Source organism: Cyrtonyx montezumae, unplaced genomic scaffold, assembly GCF_038088225.1.
Source record: "Cyrtonyx montezumae isolate F1298 unplaced genomic scaffold, pur_monq_1.0 scaffold_0, whole genome shotgun sequence".
NCBI lineage: Eukaryota > Metazoa > Chordata > Aves > Galliformes > Odontophoridae > Cyrtonyx > Cyrtonyx montezumae.
Window position 1 is genome coordinate 34,819,474 of NW_027071824.1, and position 16,507 is coordinate 34,835,980.

Genomic DNA, 16,507 nt, shown 5'->3' on the forward strand with positions numbered 1-16,507 from the left:
TAGCTATAAAACTAAGTTTTACATGGTAAACTTTAGATTTACATAAATATTTGTATAATAACAGGATATAATTTTATTATGTGTTCTATTTGTCCATGCCCTAAATCTGGCTGTAAAATTAAAATATGCCTACTTTTTGAACTGAAGTGCTTTAAATAGGGGAAACAAATGACAAACTAAACTTAGAATACAAAAACTGAAAGGTCACCATTAAAGGTGAGATGCAATAGAAGATTTTAAAATCAGTTATAACTCCAGTGTAGTTTATGTTATTCTTACATAAATTCCTATCATTAAAGCAAAGCCAGAAGTACATACTCTGTAATAAAAATAGTAAGTGAACTGTTATTACTGAATCAATTTTAAGTTACCACTTTTCTAGCAAATCTTGTATAAAAAAACTGCCTTACTTGTAGCATCGATCTTGCATTGCTTTGACTTCTTGCATGACTGGTACTTCTTCCTGAGACAGAGGCTTTATTTCCACATCCTGAAGCATATTAAGAGCATGCTGTTTGAGCAAACCCAAAGATGATAGCTGGTGCTCCACTTCCAGAAGGAAGCTGCTGTGGTAATCCATGAGTTCCAGGAGCTCTGTTTTAGATGCTTTTTCTACAGAGCTTTCCGGTAAACGATCTTGCAGTTGATCTATCACTACAGTAGCTTTCTGAATCTACACAAAGAGATAAAGTTTCTCATTACAACAGATACAAAATGATCCTAAGCATTTTGCTGTATGTTTGGATGCCATATTTGTAGTATGTGGCTGGTGCAACCATCTCTATAAAAGATCTAAATCTGTGCCTTTAATGTTGCTAGTTATAGCAAGGTAGCCTATCACTTTACACTAGGTCTCTTCTGTTGAGATGAGTTGCTCCTCCTATTTTTTATTATTAATTACCTTTATTATTTGTTATCTTTAGTGCCTTTATTGACCTAGATCTTTACTCCACCACAGACCCGTTTGTCATGAGCCATACATTTAACACAAAAAATGATCCTCATTCCCAAAGAGCTCGGAATCTGAGCATAAAACAATGGACAGTAACAGATAAAAAGAGTCAAGTAGGATTTTAGGAAAAAAGAGTGATGTGACTAGAGCAGTGACAAGCAAAAATATCAGTACTCAAAATCAGTAGCTTCATTCTCTTCAGAAAAAGGAAGAAAAAAAAGGAAAAAAGAAAGAGATCAACTTAATCCTTTGAGGGAAGGGAAACATGGAAGAAGAGATCTTGAAGAACCATCAGAAGTCAAAAAAAAAAACAGCAACTGTATTTACTATACATGTACCCATATAAAAGAACGGAGCAAGTGTTGGAGGATGCAGTGATTCTAAACGTAGGTCTTTATGGTGAAGTTTTTCTTTTTGGTGAACCAAGAAAAATGACTGTGATTCCTGCTCTTTCTCCATCATGAATTTCTTATAAATAAAGTTGTCTCATTTGTTGCACAAGACTTTGTTATAATCTGTTCTCAGTGTTTGTGAAGGCCAGTACAAAATCGTATACACAGTTAGAAACAGAGGAATTACCAAGACCAGAAGTTACCTTATCATTAAACCCCTTCCATTCCTGTACTGCATCTTCCAAAATTTTCTCTTGTTCTTGGGCTACATTCCGGAGGCGGGTCCAACGCTGCCACACTGTTGTCATTGATCTATTTACAGTTGCCTTGCTGGCATCATTGCTAACTTTTTCCAGCTGTGAAGCCTTTTCTTCTAGAGTTGTGATCTTTCCGTGGAAAGAATTCACTACAGACACAAGAGTCTGAAAAAGCAAATAAATAAATAAATAAATAAAAAACAAAGGACATTACGTTTTTCTATTTTTTAACAACACAATATGTAACTGTTCAACACACTTGTAGGCAGATGAACCACTTCCGTCCATTGTAGATAAAAAAAATGTACCCTGTTTCAAGTGACTTGGTTAAGTTCCACTTTATTTTGCATATATAACATATTAGCTATAATGATTTGAGGGACTTGCTCCAAAATGGAAAACTCTGGAAGCAGCTGAAATTTGGTGTAATCAGATTTTCTATTCCTTACCAATGCCTCAAAAGGATAGGAAATATCTATTCAGGAACCTTCTTGTAGCAAAGACTGTAACCTCTCCTATTAGAGTCTAATAGAATCTGGAGTCTAAACCTAGCTTCAGGTTTTCATGGGTCAGGACCTCCATAAAACACATTAATTTTTTAACTGAAGGAAAATGATTTCATATAATTTTTAGCTCCTTACCTTATGTGTCAGCAATTTCTCTTCTGCTTCATGAGAAGAAGCTGCTTTAGCTACTGAGAATTCAGATAATTTTTTCTCAGCCTCATTCATCACTTCAATGACCTTTTGTCGTGCTGTTTGATATTCCTGCCACTCAGAAGCACACCTTAAACAAATGCAGCATCAGAAAGAACAATTTAATGTAATATAAAACCATTGTTTTACAAGAAAAAGGAAGACTACTGGGAAAGAGCACACATACAGAAGTATATGCTGTTGATTTTCAACTGCACCTCAAAGATAACCAAAAACCGTACCCATAGATTTGCATTTAATAGCCTTTGATGAACTTTTCCTCAGTGACTTTGTCTACATTGTGTTTCAAATCAATACAAACTTCTGGCACCCAGAACATTCTGGATTAATAAGTAACACAGTAATGGGGGTTAAAATGGTGTTTCCTCATAGTTCAAAACGTCTACTTCAATTTCATTTGCTCCTCCTCCAATATGTAACCATTCTCTATTTAACTTCTTGTTATTCCAAGCTTTTATAAATTTATCATATCTTCCTCAGGATCACATCTCTAGTCAATGTTAGAGAAGATATCAGAGTCAAAGAGTTCTAAATCCTAGTCTCTACTTCTGTCATCAATAAAACATTTTACAGAACTAATGAAGTGTTGGGATCTGTTTCTTTCATCATTAACACAATGAAAAAAAAATCACTAACAAAATGAAAGAAAAAAACCCAACAAACTATACCTTTGCAACAAATCATGCTGAGTTTTGGCTTCCTGCTTGGTCCCTTTGCCTTTTTCTTCCAATGAAGCTAGATTCTGCAAGAGCTGCTCTCTTGCTGTGGCATGGATAAAGGGCTCCAGCTCAGACACCAGGCCCTGTAACTCCTTCAAATTATTACTGAACTGACTTTCTGTACTGAAAAATTCAATGTGGCTCCGTAGGTTCCCCTCCGAGTTCTCAACATCAAGACCGTTTTTTGTTAAATGCAGAAACTCCTGAGCATCCTCAAGCCAGTCATTTGTTATCTGAATCACTTGGTAGTATCTTTGGCAAAGGCTATATAATTTATCCAAGGTAGCCTGAAATAAAAGTGAAAATTAAACAGAGTAACAGACAAAAGTTCACAAAACAAATTTGTCCTGGCCCTGCACACACTTCCTAAGTCACTCTCACAAGGGCTGAGGACTCCTGGTAGCTTCCAATATCGCCCTCCTCACCCTGGGGTTCCTTTGATTGCAGACCTCCCTCACACACTGCAATTCCCTGCTATGCTGCACAACATGCTTGCCATGGATGAGCTGAATGCCATGGAGAGGCTTGCTTTCTTTTCCTTGTTCTACATCTAAGATGCAGGTCTGGGAAGATCAGGTGGAAGTAGGTTTTGAGTGAACTTGCACTTCTGTGTATAAGTACATAGGCCAATGTAACGTCAATCCTTTCATGGAGATTACAAACATCAAGCCTCCAAGCTACATTTTTCACCCTCATGAATAAGAAACTAATGACGATGAGTATTCACTAACCTGTCTCACATGTATAGCTTCTTGAACTTCACCATCTAGTTCAGTCAACTCAGCAAGAGTGTTTTCCAGATCAGCAGGTATCAGTTCTTTTGCTTTCATATATCTCTCTTTCTCTTTATTGCTCAGTGCACTCATTACTCTCAGGCTTGACTGTACTTCTTCCTGATGTATCTGAACCTTTCGGACTTCTTCTTGGATGCTTTGCAGTTTTATGTCCAAACTTAATTTTATATTGAGCTCTGTTTTCACCCATCTCAGCCAGTCAAGCGAGCGGCAGATTTCTGTCTGGAAGTCTATGCTTTGCACAAGTCTGTTCTCACAGTCCATCACTGTGTCACCAATGGCAGCATGCAAATTTTTTAGTTTGTCTTGCCAGGACAGCACTTGATGATTTGTTGTTTCACGTGCAGATGGATCAAGCTGGGGAGAGAGAGTTTCTAAAAGCTCAGTAATTCGCTTCAGAAGACTCCCTGAATCCTGCAAGCTGCCCACCAGAGAATGGTATATTTTCAATTTTTCTTCTATTGGGAGCATTTCTTCATTTACCTTAACTTGTTCATTTTTCACTGCTTCTAACTGTGCCTCAAGCTGCGTACACATTTTCTCATGTTCTTGACATGCTTCTATTGTGTCTTCTAACAAGTTGATTTTCTGTTCTATTTGCCTCTTCAGCTTGTGATATAATGTGACAAGTTTTAACATCTCATCTGGTTGCCATGGCTGGCCGGTGCTTCGAAAGGCTTCCTTCTTCTGGTTTAGTTCATCCACTGCTGCATTAAGGCTCATCACTTCACTTAGGAGGTCTCTGTAGGCCTGCTGGAGTGACACAACTTCTTTGGCTGAAACAGCAGCTGGAGCTTTGTCCATATTAATAAACTGATCACTTAGCTCCGTCAAGGCTTTAGTAGTCAACTCAATCAAAGACGTATATTCTTTTCTAGCATAAATTGCTTCCTGAACTTTATAGAATTTATCTTTTGCCAGAGCAGTGACAGTGTTGAATTGCTGAGGGAGAATATTAAGTTTTTCATCCAGATAAGAATGATCCACTTCATTAAGTGATGATAGGATTTCTTGGCCATCTCTCTGCAGAGCAAGTAGGAGATTTTCATATTCTGGAGACTGCTCAAGTATCTGTTGATATTTGGACATCTGGGTATACAATTCAGAGTTACTATTCATTACATTAATTTCTGGGAATGTGACAATATCAGCTTGCTTTAGCCAATGGCAAGCCTTATCCAAATCTTCTTTGAAGTATTTCCTGGAAACTATATTTTTCTCCAGCTCTAACAGTCTCTGGGCACACTTTTGTAAAACAGAGTCATATATATTCTGTAGTTCTTGCAGTTTACCTAATACTTCACTCTTTTCTTGTTCTGATGATTCTTTCATTAAATCCCTCCCTTGAGCCCACAGCCCAGTGACTTCATTTTGATAGGCCTTCAGGCTAGCTTGGGCATTCTTACAAGTCCTAATCTGTTTGCTCACATCTTCTGGCAACAGACAGATATGATCTGGAAATGTCACCTTCCTCTCATGTTGATGAATTTGGTTGGTAGCCTGAAAGACTGCCATGAGAAACTGTGTTTTTTCAGACAGTGCTTTATTCAGGTGCTTTCTCCTCTGGCCAACCAGATCACTAAGACAATCTACATGATGCTGTGCATCAGAAAGTGCTTTCTGCAGCTCCTGTCTTTCATTGAGTCCTAAGCTGGTCATCACCCTCTCAGCATCTTTCAACAGTGTCTTCAGAACAAGCTGTTTGGTTTCAAGCTCACTACAAATATTAAGATGATCCATGAGAAGACTCTGAGCCAAATCTGGAGGTGGGCTGTGTTTAAGAGCCTCTGAGATACTAGGTTGCTGCTCTTCTGCCCATTCCATAAGTTCCTGAAATTTGGAATGAACCAAACTAAGCTCTTCTAAGGTTGCAACAGAAGTCTGAATTTTTTTTTTCACAAGTTCCTCCAGTTGAGTCCAGCGTTGCTCAAAATGACCAAATTGCTCCTTTACTAACTCTTTGTCATCAAGATTCAGATGTTCCACAATCTTCTGTTTCTGATCTTTCAAATCTTCCAGAGCAAATCTCCTCTCCTGTAGCGTTAGTGCCAATTTTTGCAAAGCTTCAAGGTGAGCATTTGTGCTTTCAGCATCAGATCTGTTATCAAAATGGAGAAGACAGAAATTAATCATTAACCAACTGTCCTGATTCTATCTCAGGACAGTTTTAAAAGAGGCGATGATGAATTATAAGCCATCCTGAAATCAATATGATACAAATACCTGCAATTTTCAAATTCATTTGAAGATATCAGTCTCAAATATAAAGTAAAAAGTTTAACATATTTTATTCTTTTCTTTCATTTGCAATACGTCATCAATACCTCAAGTAATAGCAGCAGTAGTAGACTCAATTTTACACACAACAATTTTACGCACATCCTGTGTGTCTATTTTAAACATGAGTAAAAAGCATCTGCAATAATTCAGTAGGAGTACCTAAGCTTTAATGCAATAGTTTAATAAATAAAGCACTGACAAGAAAAAAAAAAAAAACAAAATGTTCAAACAATAAAAATGTCTGATGTATCAGAAAATGCTATACCCCAACATGGGATCTTAAAGACAAAGATGGAAGATGCAGCTCTTTATTTCAATACAAGGAATTATGCTATAAATAATAAGGGAGGCCTGCTTTTAATTAAGCATGGGAAAATTGATTTTTAGCAGATCTACTTAGAGACATCTTGTAAACCACTTTCTGTGTATATGTACTCCTTGCTACCCCTTGTTTTACCTAGCCAAGTTGTCCCACTCTTTTGTGAGCTTTTCCAAGAAAACTTCAACTACATTTATACGATCATGATAATCCACTGTCCTCTGCAGATCTTCCTCCCTCTGTATGAGCAAACTGTGTGCTTGAAGGCAGAGATCCAGCCACTGGTTGCTCAACTGTCCCATTTCCTTGTGTTCAGGTGATTCCTGTCCTTGGGTTAGTTTGTTTATCTTCTCAGTCACTGAAGTAAGAGCTGACTGCTTAGACTGTAACTTCTGACTGAATTCCTGAAGGAGATACAAAGCAAAACCAATATGGTGACACTATAAACAATACAGTGGAGTTCAAATAAAAACTCAGAAATAAATATATTGTTTTAGTACTAATTATCTGCCCAGGTAAATGTTGCACAAACATTAATTGGAAAAAGTGCCCTCTCCACACTACCAAGATTTCTCTCCATCTTCTCAGGTAAGGACAACAAACCAGAGCAGTCACCAGTGATGAAAGGAAGTCACAAAGAAGTCACAATTTGCCAGCCAGGCTCCCAGGCTGGCACTTCTTCCACCTACATTGTAACATACAAGATTACTGTAATTTCATGAGAATTCATTTGACCAGTAGTGTTTCTACCTCATTTCTTTCATTTCTTATTAGAGACTAAAAATAGGAAACAGAGTCTGTAAGTCATTCACTCCAACATCCATACTTTGTTTTGTTCCTCTTTCTTCAATAGCTATTATCACTGCTTAAATTAAAATTTGAATTAAAACACTCTGCTAGACAAATTAGCTCATCTACATATACATTTTTTTTTAACAAGAAGTCACAGATAACTCCATATGAAAATACAGAATATATGGACAACAAAAATCAACCAGATATTCTTTGTCATTTATACACTGTTGGGAGTAAATATAATCTTTTCCCAAATTCCAGTTCCAATAACTGTAACTAATAAAACACATTCAGCTCCAGCACTTTGGTGGGTTGATAAATTTTCACTGAGGAATTGAGGAGTTCTGGAAAAGAGATACTACTGTCCACCTCCACTTCTTTCTTTGTGACTCCCTTGAATAGAGCTAGGCATTTTCCTACACTAGGGCAAATAAAAGGGAAAAATACAGATTCATCAATTTCTGACATTACAACTAGTGTCTGCCATCCACTATGATACCAACTAAAATAGTAAAAAATTCAGACTTCCGTCTCTTTACTGACTCCTCCTATTGTAGCAGCACTTAGTCAACATTGTGCAGAGGTATTTTAATAGGTTATGACTTTGTTCAAACACTTCTTTAGGACAGGAAGGGAAGCTTAGTTTTCACCTGATTCCTGGCACATCAGTAAAGAACACATGAAAAATGTAGTCTAAAAATGCAAAATCCAAGTTTTTAACTACATATCAAAAAATTAATTTGTTTTCCTCTTTCTTCTTGTCATTTTAATGTTTGAAATGTGTGCAGAATAGCCATGGAAATTATCTGTTCTGTAAATGAATGAGTGAGGATCTGAAGTCGTATATCTCACTACAAAGAGTAAATTAATGTGGCTATCTATCATGTCTCTTCTTCAGTGCTTTTCAGATTCCAGCAAAATTGAATGATATCCTAGATTGATTTTGAAACAGATCTAGTTAACTTCTAAGTACTGGAATCAAATAACTTAGTAAGCACAAGCTGCAGATATTATCTTCAGATTCATTACAGTCAGCAATTAGCCTATTAAAAGTGAAGGTAAAACAGTATGCTGAAGACTATATGCTGTTTAAGACAAAAAAAAAAAAGAAAATCACAACAGAAAAAAAAAAAAACACCAGAAAAATAACATAGTATTCTGTTTTGCTCTCTACGTCAAACTGTAGTACCGATAAAGAAACTCACTTTCCTCTCTCTTTTGTGTTCTTGCTTAGAACATACTAGCGATCATATGCAATATTTTCACTGCAATTATATGAACTATCAGACGAACTTCTACCTTACATTCTGTTCTTACCTTGAAATCATCTTACCTTAAGTTGGAGTACCATGTTCTGGGCAATGTTTAGTTCCAACTCTGCGCGTCTCCTTTTCAAATTCTGTAGCTGTTGATCTGCATCCTGGAAATATATCCAGAGCTCAGCCTTCATTTGTTTTATCTCTTCCCAACCTTGAGCCAAATACTGTGAGTTCATTATCTGCTGTTCAATCTGGCAGAAAAGGATAAAAGAAAAAAAAAAAGGAGTAGGATTGCTTTGATGCAGATAAATTTGGAGACTGGAGGATGAATACCAGTCTTTCTTCAAGCGCAATACTGTACTCACAGCAAATTCCTTGACTAGATTCTAAAGAGGCTAATATTATCCACAATGAAACTCAATCTTCAAAAGCTATAAAACTCAGTCATACACAGGGAAAGCTGTTAGGAAAAATGACCATTGAGCAAAGCAAATATACTTGTATGTGTGTTTTCAGTGTTCTAAGTCTTTTGTTAAAACTTGAATTAGCTGTTTAATTTACTGCAGCCGATTGCATGCCAAGATTACTAGTAGACGGTGCCCTATATACCTTTTGCAATTATCAAGAAAACAAAAAACACTTTATTTATCTAATCCAGTTACTTTGTCTATATGCCTTTTGTAAAATGCCAATAAGAACAATGCTTATCAGACTTGAGCCCATTAATCATCTTATGCCAATAGTCACAAAGCTTCTTTTACTCCAAACACACGTAGGAAGTCTTTAAGGTTTAGACTTTCAATCAGTTTAATATATTTCAGTACTGCCACGGCTATGATTTCTTAAATGCTTTCCACTGCTATATTCACAAAAGCAAAATCATATTCTTGTAGTTCTTTTAGCTATTCATTATTTGGACAGCCTTATTGACAACAAACTACTTGGATTTGAACAATTTTCTTCTCTGTTATGGAATGCTGGTACTGTATTTATTAGATTTTTACTCTGAATATAAGTAGTTCAAGAAAATCTGTGTGTGTACGTGCATGTGTGTATGTGCATATGTGAAATAAATTTTCATACTTTAAAAATTGGAATCCCAATAATATAGTTTTTTAATAACGTGATTTTATTTTAAAACTAAGGTACTTTGAAGCTTAAAATTTAGGTGCACTTCTGTAAATTCATAAACTCTGTATAAAATACATAGATTTCTGAATTGAACTATGATAAAAATTATTATTATAATGAATATATTATCATATCCAAATAAATACCAGTCTACTTCTGAATGAATAGTACATTTAATCTATATAAGATTTAACAACAAGAAAACAAACTGAATTTTGTTTTATGAAAGCAGTTTGGACGATTTGGATGTTATCTATGGGACCTCATAACACTGCTTCAGTGCATTTTTGATACTTTGCCCTTTATATTACTACCAAAATAGCTTTATGTCAATTTTACTAAAAAATAATAATAAGGAGAGAAAGAGAGGGAAAAAAACCTGTTTCTAAATGAAGTACAGAAGCTGAAAGTAAGAACACTCTTCTTCAAACTATTACCCAATATGACCTTTTAAAAGAGGACAGATCAAAGCAGTTAAAGCTCTAAATAAGATTAAAAGCTGTTTCTTGTGGTTATCTTGTACCATTTGTTTTGTTTGTTGAATATTTGTTGCTGTACTCTTCACTGTGGCATCTGACAGATCACACATGGAGCACAAAAGATCCAAATATGTATTCGCCTGTTCCTGCAGAGCCCGGAAATGTTTCACCTGAAGGAAGACAATCCCCAAATAAACTCAGACTGTGGAATCAATCATACTTTTTTAAAATCATGTGTTTTAGAGTGTTTTTAATTTAGCTCATTACTTCAAAGAGATGAAATGTATACTTGCACTATTTAACTAGAAAATATAAAAAATGCAGAAAAGAGTAACTCTTAAAATCTCGATTATCATCATCCACATAGCAAAGCATTCAGTGTCATATACATTATTCAGCTTATGTAATCATGAGTAATTATGTTTAATAGGGATAAATTTTATAAAAGGTGACTTAATTTCCCAAGCTGAATGGGAAGCAGTACTTTATCTGATTTATAAATCACCATGCTGCCTATACCTATTAAGTTCTCCAGCATCCTCTGCATGGAGGATCCAACCCAGAGGCACAACATGCTTTCTCCACATCCTCTGAATCCTTCCCAACCTCTCCTTCTATGATTGATCACTTGTGATAATGCTATACTACTGAAGGTTCTTCCTGTTGACATTGTCCATAGATGCTCATCTCTCTGTATGAAGACTATCCTCATCTCACGTGAAAATGGCAGTATCAGTATCTGAGAAGTTGAACTTAACTGTATCTCCTAGAGTCCCATGGAAGAAGCTGTGTGACAACCTAACCCAGAGGGCCAGTAGTGGCTTCTTGCAGACAAGTTACATTGCAGCAGTGTGCCCTTGTGACAACCCTGAATTACTGAATTAGCAAGAAAGCAGAGAGCAGGCTGATGGAAGGGATTATTCTTCTACATTTACACTTATCAGGCTGTGCCTGGTGCATTGGGTCCAGTTTCCCCCTTCCTCCACAGAAGAAACACTGGCAAACTGGTGCAAATGCAGCAGAGGGCTGGGGTATAAAAGGCTGTAGCACATGGCACTTGGACAGGTCTGACGGACCTGAATTTGCCCAGCCTAAAAAAGAGAAGTTAAGTGCTGTCTCCCATTAATTTAAGGAGTAGGACAGGTGGGAATAGTATCAAAAAGACAGCAAATTTCTTCTCAAAGGTGAGCAGATAAAGAAGTAGAGGAAGGGACAATTAAAATCTGTAGTATTTCAAGGTCTTAATTAAGCCACATGGTGGATGACAAAACCCCAAATTTCAGCATTTTTAGTATCAATCCAGTTTAATTTGAAAACAATGTACAAGTCAGACTGTTACTAGAAATAATCAGGAAACAAAGAAGCCTTCCGTAATGACTAATGTGAGCTGGAAGCAGTACTATCCTCAGACTGAAAGCTTGTTTTGTTTGCCTGATAACACACCCTGTGTCCATGGAACTATGAAACCAGATGTCATATAGGAACATTAGTAGGAAGACAGAATGGAAAGCAGAAAGACTGCTAAACACAGACACAGAATATCTGAGTCTGGTTATCTAATTAATCAAAAGTTTTCAAATAACACATTTCTAAGCATTAAGCAGAGCTAACAAAAACCCTGTGTGATTCTTCACCTATGTTTTTTTTTTCTCCTCAAGATACTGCAGATGGGAATAAACAATCAAGATAAAGAGAACTCTGAGGAGGCTAGAGAAAGTACCCCATTTCTAATAATGTAAAGCTCTTACCTGAAATCACCTCAATAAGGATAACTGAGCATTTTTAGGCACTGAACTTTTACCTGCTTAACTGCATCTGCCAGGCTGAAAGGTGTCCAGGTACTTGGCTTTAGTGCTGACTGTACTGTAGAGAGCCAAGTCTGGCACTGTTGGAGGGTATCTTGATGATTGACATGCTTCTGGAGCTCATGTTCCAAACTCTGGTACATCTAAAATAAACATTTTGGAAGTTCATTACATTTTCAAACATCACTATTGGCTCTCTTCCCACACCTTGCTAACTGCAGGAGAAAAAGTAATAAGCAAGTAAATAAATAAATAAATAAAAGAATGGTTAAAATTGGAGATATTTTAGCTCTTGTACATAGGAGTACCAGATGAAAGCTCATCATGAGCCCTTGATCATTTGTGGATTTGTGGAAGGCATGGCTTCTGGAAAGAGAAAACAGAGGTGAAAATGAAGAGCATTTTCTCTAATCCTTCTTCATCATTTTTGTTATTGATCTATTATTAGGTTTTACCTACCTCTACAATTCTTTCTGACTATTAAGATTTTATTTCTTTTTTGTTTGTTTCTTTTATTTCTTTATCTCTCTTCTTGCTGTTTCTCCCTTTCTTTCTGTCTGAAACTATGCTGGTCTGATCTCCTAATCAGATTAACAGATTAACAAAATCACCCAACTAGCCCTTCTTAACTGCATATTCTGGTTTTACTAGGAGACAGTATTTCTTAGCACATAATTAAGAGCAGTTATTTATGTATCTTTGTAATTTTCTCCCTAGTTTTGGAATGAGGAATGTCTCTATTTTCTTGGCTGTGACTATTCAGAATATACTGTCATCTATTCACAGTCTACTAATACACAGATAGTTAATGCTGGTCCCAAGGTAGCATTTAGATAACAAGGAATTCATCTGCAGCATGATAATGATGAAAGGATATATTGGTAATTTATAGGCTCATTTTAAAACAGTAGAGTTTTTACCACTTAAGAATCAGCAAGTATTTACAGAACTAATAATGTCCATTATTAAAATGCATTTAAAAGATCTTTGAAAAGATTTACCCTTTGGGCTGTGCTACATATGGCAGAATAGCTGTCCCTCATTCCTTGAAGATGGCTTTGTATATTTTGCTTAAATTTTGCTTGAAGATGTTCTGTGCACTGATTGATCAAATAATCACCTTTGCTCTTAAGGTTGTTCAAACAGTCTTCAAATCCTGCAATTTCTTCCATGATAGCCTACGAAATAGGTTAAACACTTTTGAAGAGACATTTTAAATTTGAAATATTTTTTACATCACAGCCTTTTAAAGAGTTTATTAAAATTCTAGTTACTTTTTTTTTTCTGAAATGGTCTTCCTCTTCAGCTTTGGAAAAAGGTTTTCAGCTAATGTATATTGTAAGAGTCAAGCTCTTAGAATGCATTTGCAACATATAAACTATTGTATGTAGGTTTTCTACAGAAACATCAGTAACACTGCTGAATTTATAAAGTTTATATGCTCATGTCCCCCAGAAGAGCATCCTTAAACTTCATTTGTTGTATTATAACCAGAAATCTACCAACTTCTCGTGTCTAGTACTGAGGACTAAATCTGATGCTGAATCATGTCATATTCAATAAACTCTTCCACAGCAGAACCTTAAATCAAATTTTGTGGATACAGACGTTTACTCAAAGAGATTACTTAAGGAGTAATATGCTAATTACTATGAGTTAAAAGGTTTCAACATTTTCCCTTGGAATATCAGTTTCAAAATACATGTATGAAGAGAGAGAGAGGATCTAATATCAAAAGCAATACTTTGAATAAAATCAGGGGAGCTATTATCTAATAAAAGGAAAAAAAAAAAAAAACCTTGAGAAAAAATATTTATTTTCTTAAAAGCATCAGAGCCAAAAATGCCTTGGGAGTAAAATGACCTAAGTTCATCTTTTGTGGTCTGTTTACTAGAACTTTTCAGTAAGAATCTGAGATAGAATTATAGCAGTGTAGAAAACGCTCCTGTATAGGTTCAATTTTACCCAAAATACAGTGCTACAAGGTAAATTTAGGTTTATTTACCAGGTTTATTACCAAGGTTAATTTACCAGGTGAAGAAAGTTTACCCAAGCAGCAAACTCACCTTGTGGTTGGCTAACTGCTGAGTGATTACTTCAAGATTGTTACTCTCCATGAGGTCAGGGCTAACCAGCCTGCTAGACATATGTAATAACCACTTCTCTCCCTCCTGCAAATCACTGTTGTAATCCTCATGCTCTTTTACTCTCACCTCCAAGGTTTCAACATATGCCTGCAATTTCACAGCAACGAAAATTAAATAAGTTAAGAACAAAAACAAAATACCAAGACCTTGCAAGTATAGTAAGAGAGTTATCTTCCAAATTCATATTCCCATGACTGACTCATATGATCGGACAGTTAAGAAAGATACTGAAGAGTTTAGCTGAAGGAAGAAAATCTGTGGTACTGAGTAGCTTTTTATTCAGAGTAAAATAACAGACTTTGAAAGCTGAGGAAAACTGTGAGGCTCCCACTCCTTTAAAAAGAGGAACACTTGTCAATTGGCTTTAATTTCAGTTCAAAACAGTTATTACAGACAGTTTAAGAAACTGCACATGGCCAAACAAATGCTGCAGTAGAGACCCTGCTGCTCATAGCATTTGTACGCACAGATTGCCTGTGACTGTAATATGCAAACTGAGAATAAATACACTGAGATAAAATGTGATTTTAAGCATATTTTTCTTTTAAAGAAAGATTTTTTAATATAAAATTTTCTGCATTTAGCTCAACAAATATATATATAATGCAAGATAGATAATAATAATCTCGTGGTACAAATCAGAGGATAACAATCTGCTACTGAATGGATGGATTGGTAATTAAAGAAACTTAGGTCAAGTTTAAGTACTAACATGGTTCGCCAAGTGCATCTTTGCTAGGGGTAAAACCTATTAAAAGCTTCAGCCATACTCATAATTCAGGAGGTATTTAGAAGCATTAGGTCTTTCAAAACACTATATAAATGTGGACTCATGAATCAATGTTAGATTTATATTGCCTTTTCTGAATTAAATTGCATCTGCCTTGTAGTTCATTTTCTCTGATGACTTCCATTTATTAATGAAAACTAGATTAAATGAAGTTTGCATGAGATTTAGCAGAAACAAGAGACAAACAGATACTTAAATATAAGTGGCTCTGTGTCCAGGGTGCAACAATACATTATGAAATAAGCAGTTAACTTCCTAAAAAGGGGAGAAATAAAGCAATTTGGAAGAAACTTCATTTCTTTTTACCTTTGTTGCACTGCAGAGTTCCTGGTAATCACTCTGAAGGTCTTGAATGTTGCTCTTTAGAGTAATGTCATTCACCAGATCAAAAAGTGCTTCTCCCTTTTCGATAACTGATTTTATTGAAGGCTCATGGGACAAAATAGTCTGCTGTATAGACTATGGTACAAGCAAAAAAATAGTAAAATATGTATTGAGCACTGAAGATCTATTTCATTCATTTACCTTTGATCTGAAGCACAGCATTCTATCACATTATGTATTATAATGATAGGCTTTGACATGACTACAGGACTATGTTTTTCAGCCTTGACCTGAGACAACAGCTTTGCAGGTATCTAAGAGCAATTTCTCCCATTGAGAGGGTCTAGAAGTATTGCTCAAAATCTGGGTCTGCTAAAGGATGGAGAGTTAATATGTCTGAAAGGGTAAGTGTTAAGGATAAAACTTGCTCTGAGGAACAAATTCTGCAAGCAGGTGAGCAATAAGATATTGCTAAATCTCTCCCCATAAAGAGATAACAATTCAGATGAGTGCATAAAACTGGTCTTGGTGTACCTAGTTTGTGTTCCTGTTATACCACTCTTCTATCCCTAGATCAGACAGTATGGTACATGGCAGAATCAAGTAATAGTGAAACACTAGCTCCTCAAAGAAGCACACAGATGTACCATATGATTTTGAGTATTTAAGCTTGGAGGATGGGGGAATAAGCAGGAGAAAAAAGATAAAGCCTTGATGCTGTACAAGTACTGCTCAGCAACAGCAAAAACATCAGTGCAGCTATCAAAAATGTTTTAGCTATAAGTATCAAGAACAGAACTGTAAAGACTAAAGTGAGGAAAGTTAGCTCCATCCCAGCCAGACCCAGTATACATATAACTAATCATCTGGAATCTTGGAGTATTTCACAAAAGTATTACTAAGAGAGGCAACAAATATTTTGCACTTATTTTGTTAATTATTTTCTTTGGTTGGGAGGGGTGGGGGGGAGGGGAAGAAGTTTCATTAAAATGCAAACTAAAAACAGAGGAGGCCATGGAAGCTGATTGTCCTGGATGTCAGTTGAGCTGAGACCACCAACTTTAACCAAACAGCTGATTAAACTAATGCTGACAGAAGCAATATCTGCAAAGAATAAAGAAGAATTAATTTTCATCCTTGCTTAAAAGAAAGTTAACTCTGCTGATACCAATGGAACTCACGTGTGCTGTTAAGAGTATAATTATCAAACGTGGAAGCACTATTAAAACACTGTCAGTGCAAATCTATGTACTCATTCTAATTCAGGCATCGAATCATGCGTGTTTTCACACTGATGCTGCTGATACAGATCAGAGGGATAAATCTATTGAGGAAACTTGAGCAGACA

General features: G+C 36.0%; 1 protein-coding gene across 1 annotated transcript in view; it reads right to left on the minus strand.

The window, feature by feature from the left end:
- The window catches only part of SYNE1 (spectrin repeat containing nuclear envelope protein 1), a 276,072-nt gene that overhangs the window by 109,033 nt on the left and 150,532 nt on the right, over window positions 1–16,507 (minus strand). The window contains exons 69-80 of the mRNA XM_065732123.1: window positions 15,142–15,294; window positions 13,965–14,132; window positions 12,900–13,076; window positions 11,895–12,041; window positions 10,138–10,263; window positions 8,558–8,734; window positions 6,568–6,833; window positions 3,768–5,928; window positions 2,986–3,323; window positions 2,243–2,387; window positions 1,548–1,766; window positions 411–673 (exon numbers count right to left, since the gene is read on the minus strand). Of these exons, the coding sequence (XP_065588195.1) occupies window positions 411–673; window positions 1,548–1,766; window positions 2,243–2,387; window positions 2,986–3,323; window positions 3,768–5,928; window positions 6,568–6,833; window positions 8,558–8,734; window positions 10,138–10,263; window positions 11,895–12,041; window positions 12,900–13,076; window positions 13,965–14,132; window positions 15,142–15,294 (4,340 nt within the window). The remainder of the gene's footprint in view (window positions 1–410; window positions 674–1,547; window positions 1,767–2,242; window positions 2,388–2,985; window positions 3,324–3,767; window positions 5,929–6,567; window positions 6,834–8,557; window positions 8,735–10,137; window positions 10,264–11,894; window positions 12,042–12,899; window positions 13,077–13,964; window positions 14,133–15,141; window positions 15,295–16,507) is intronic.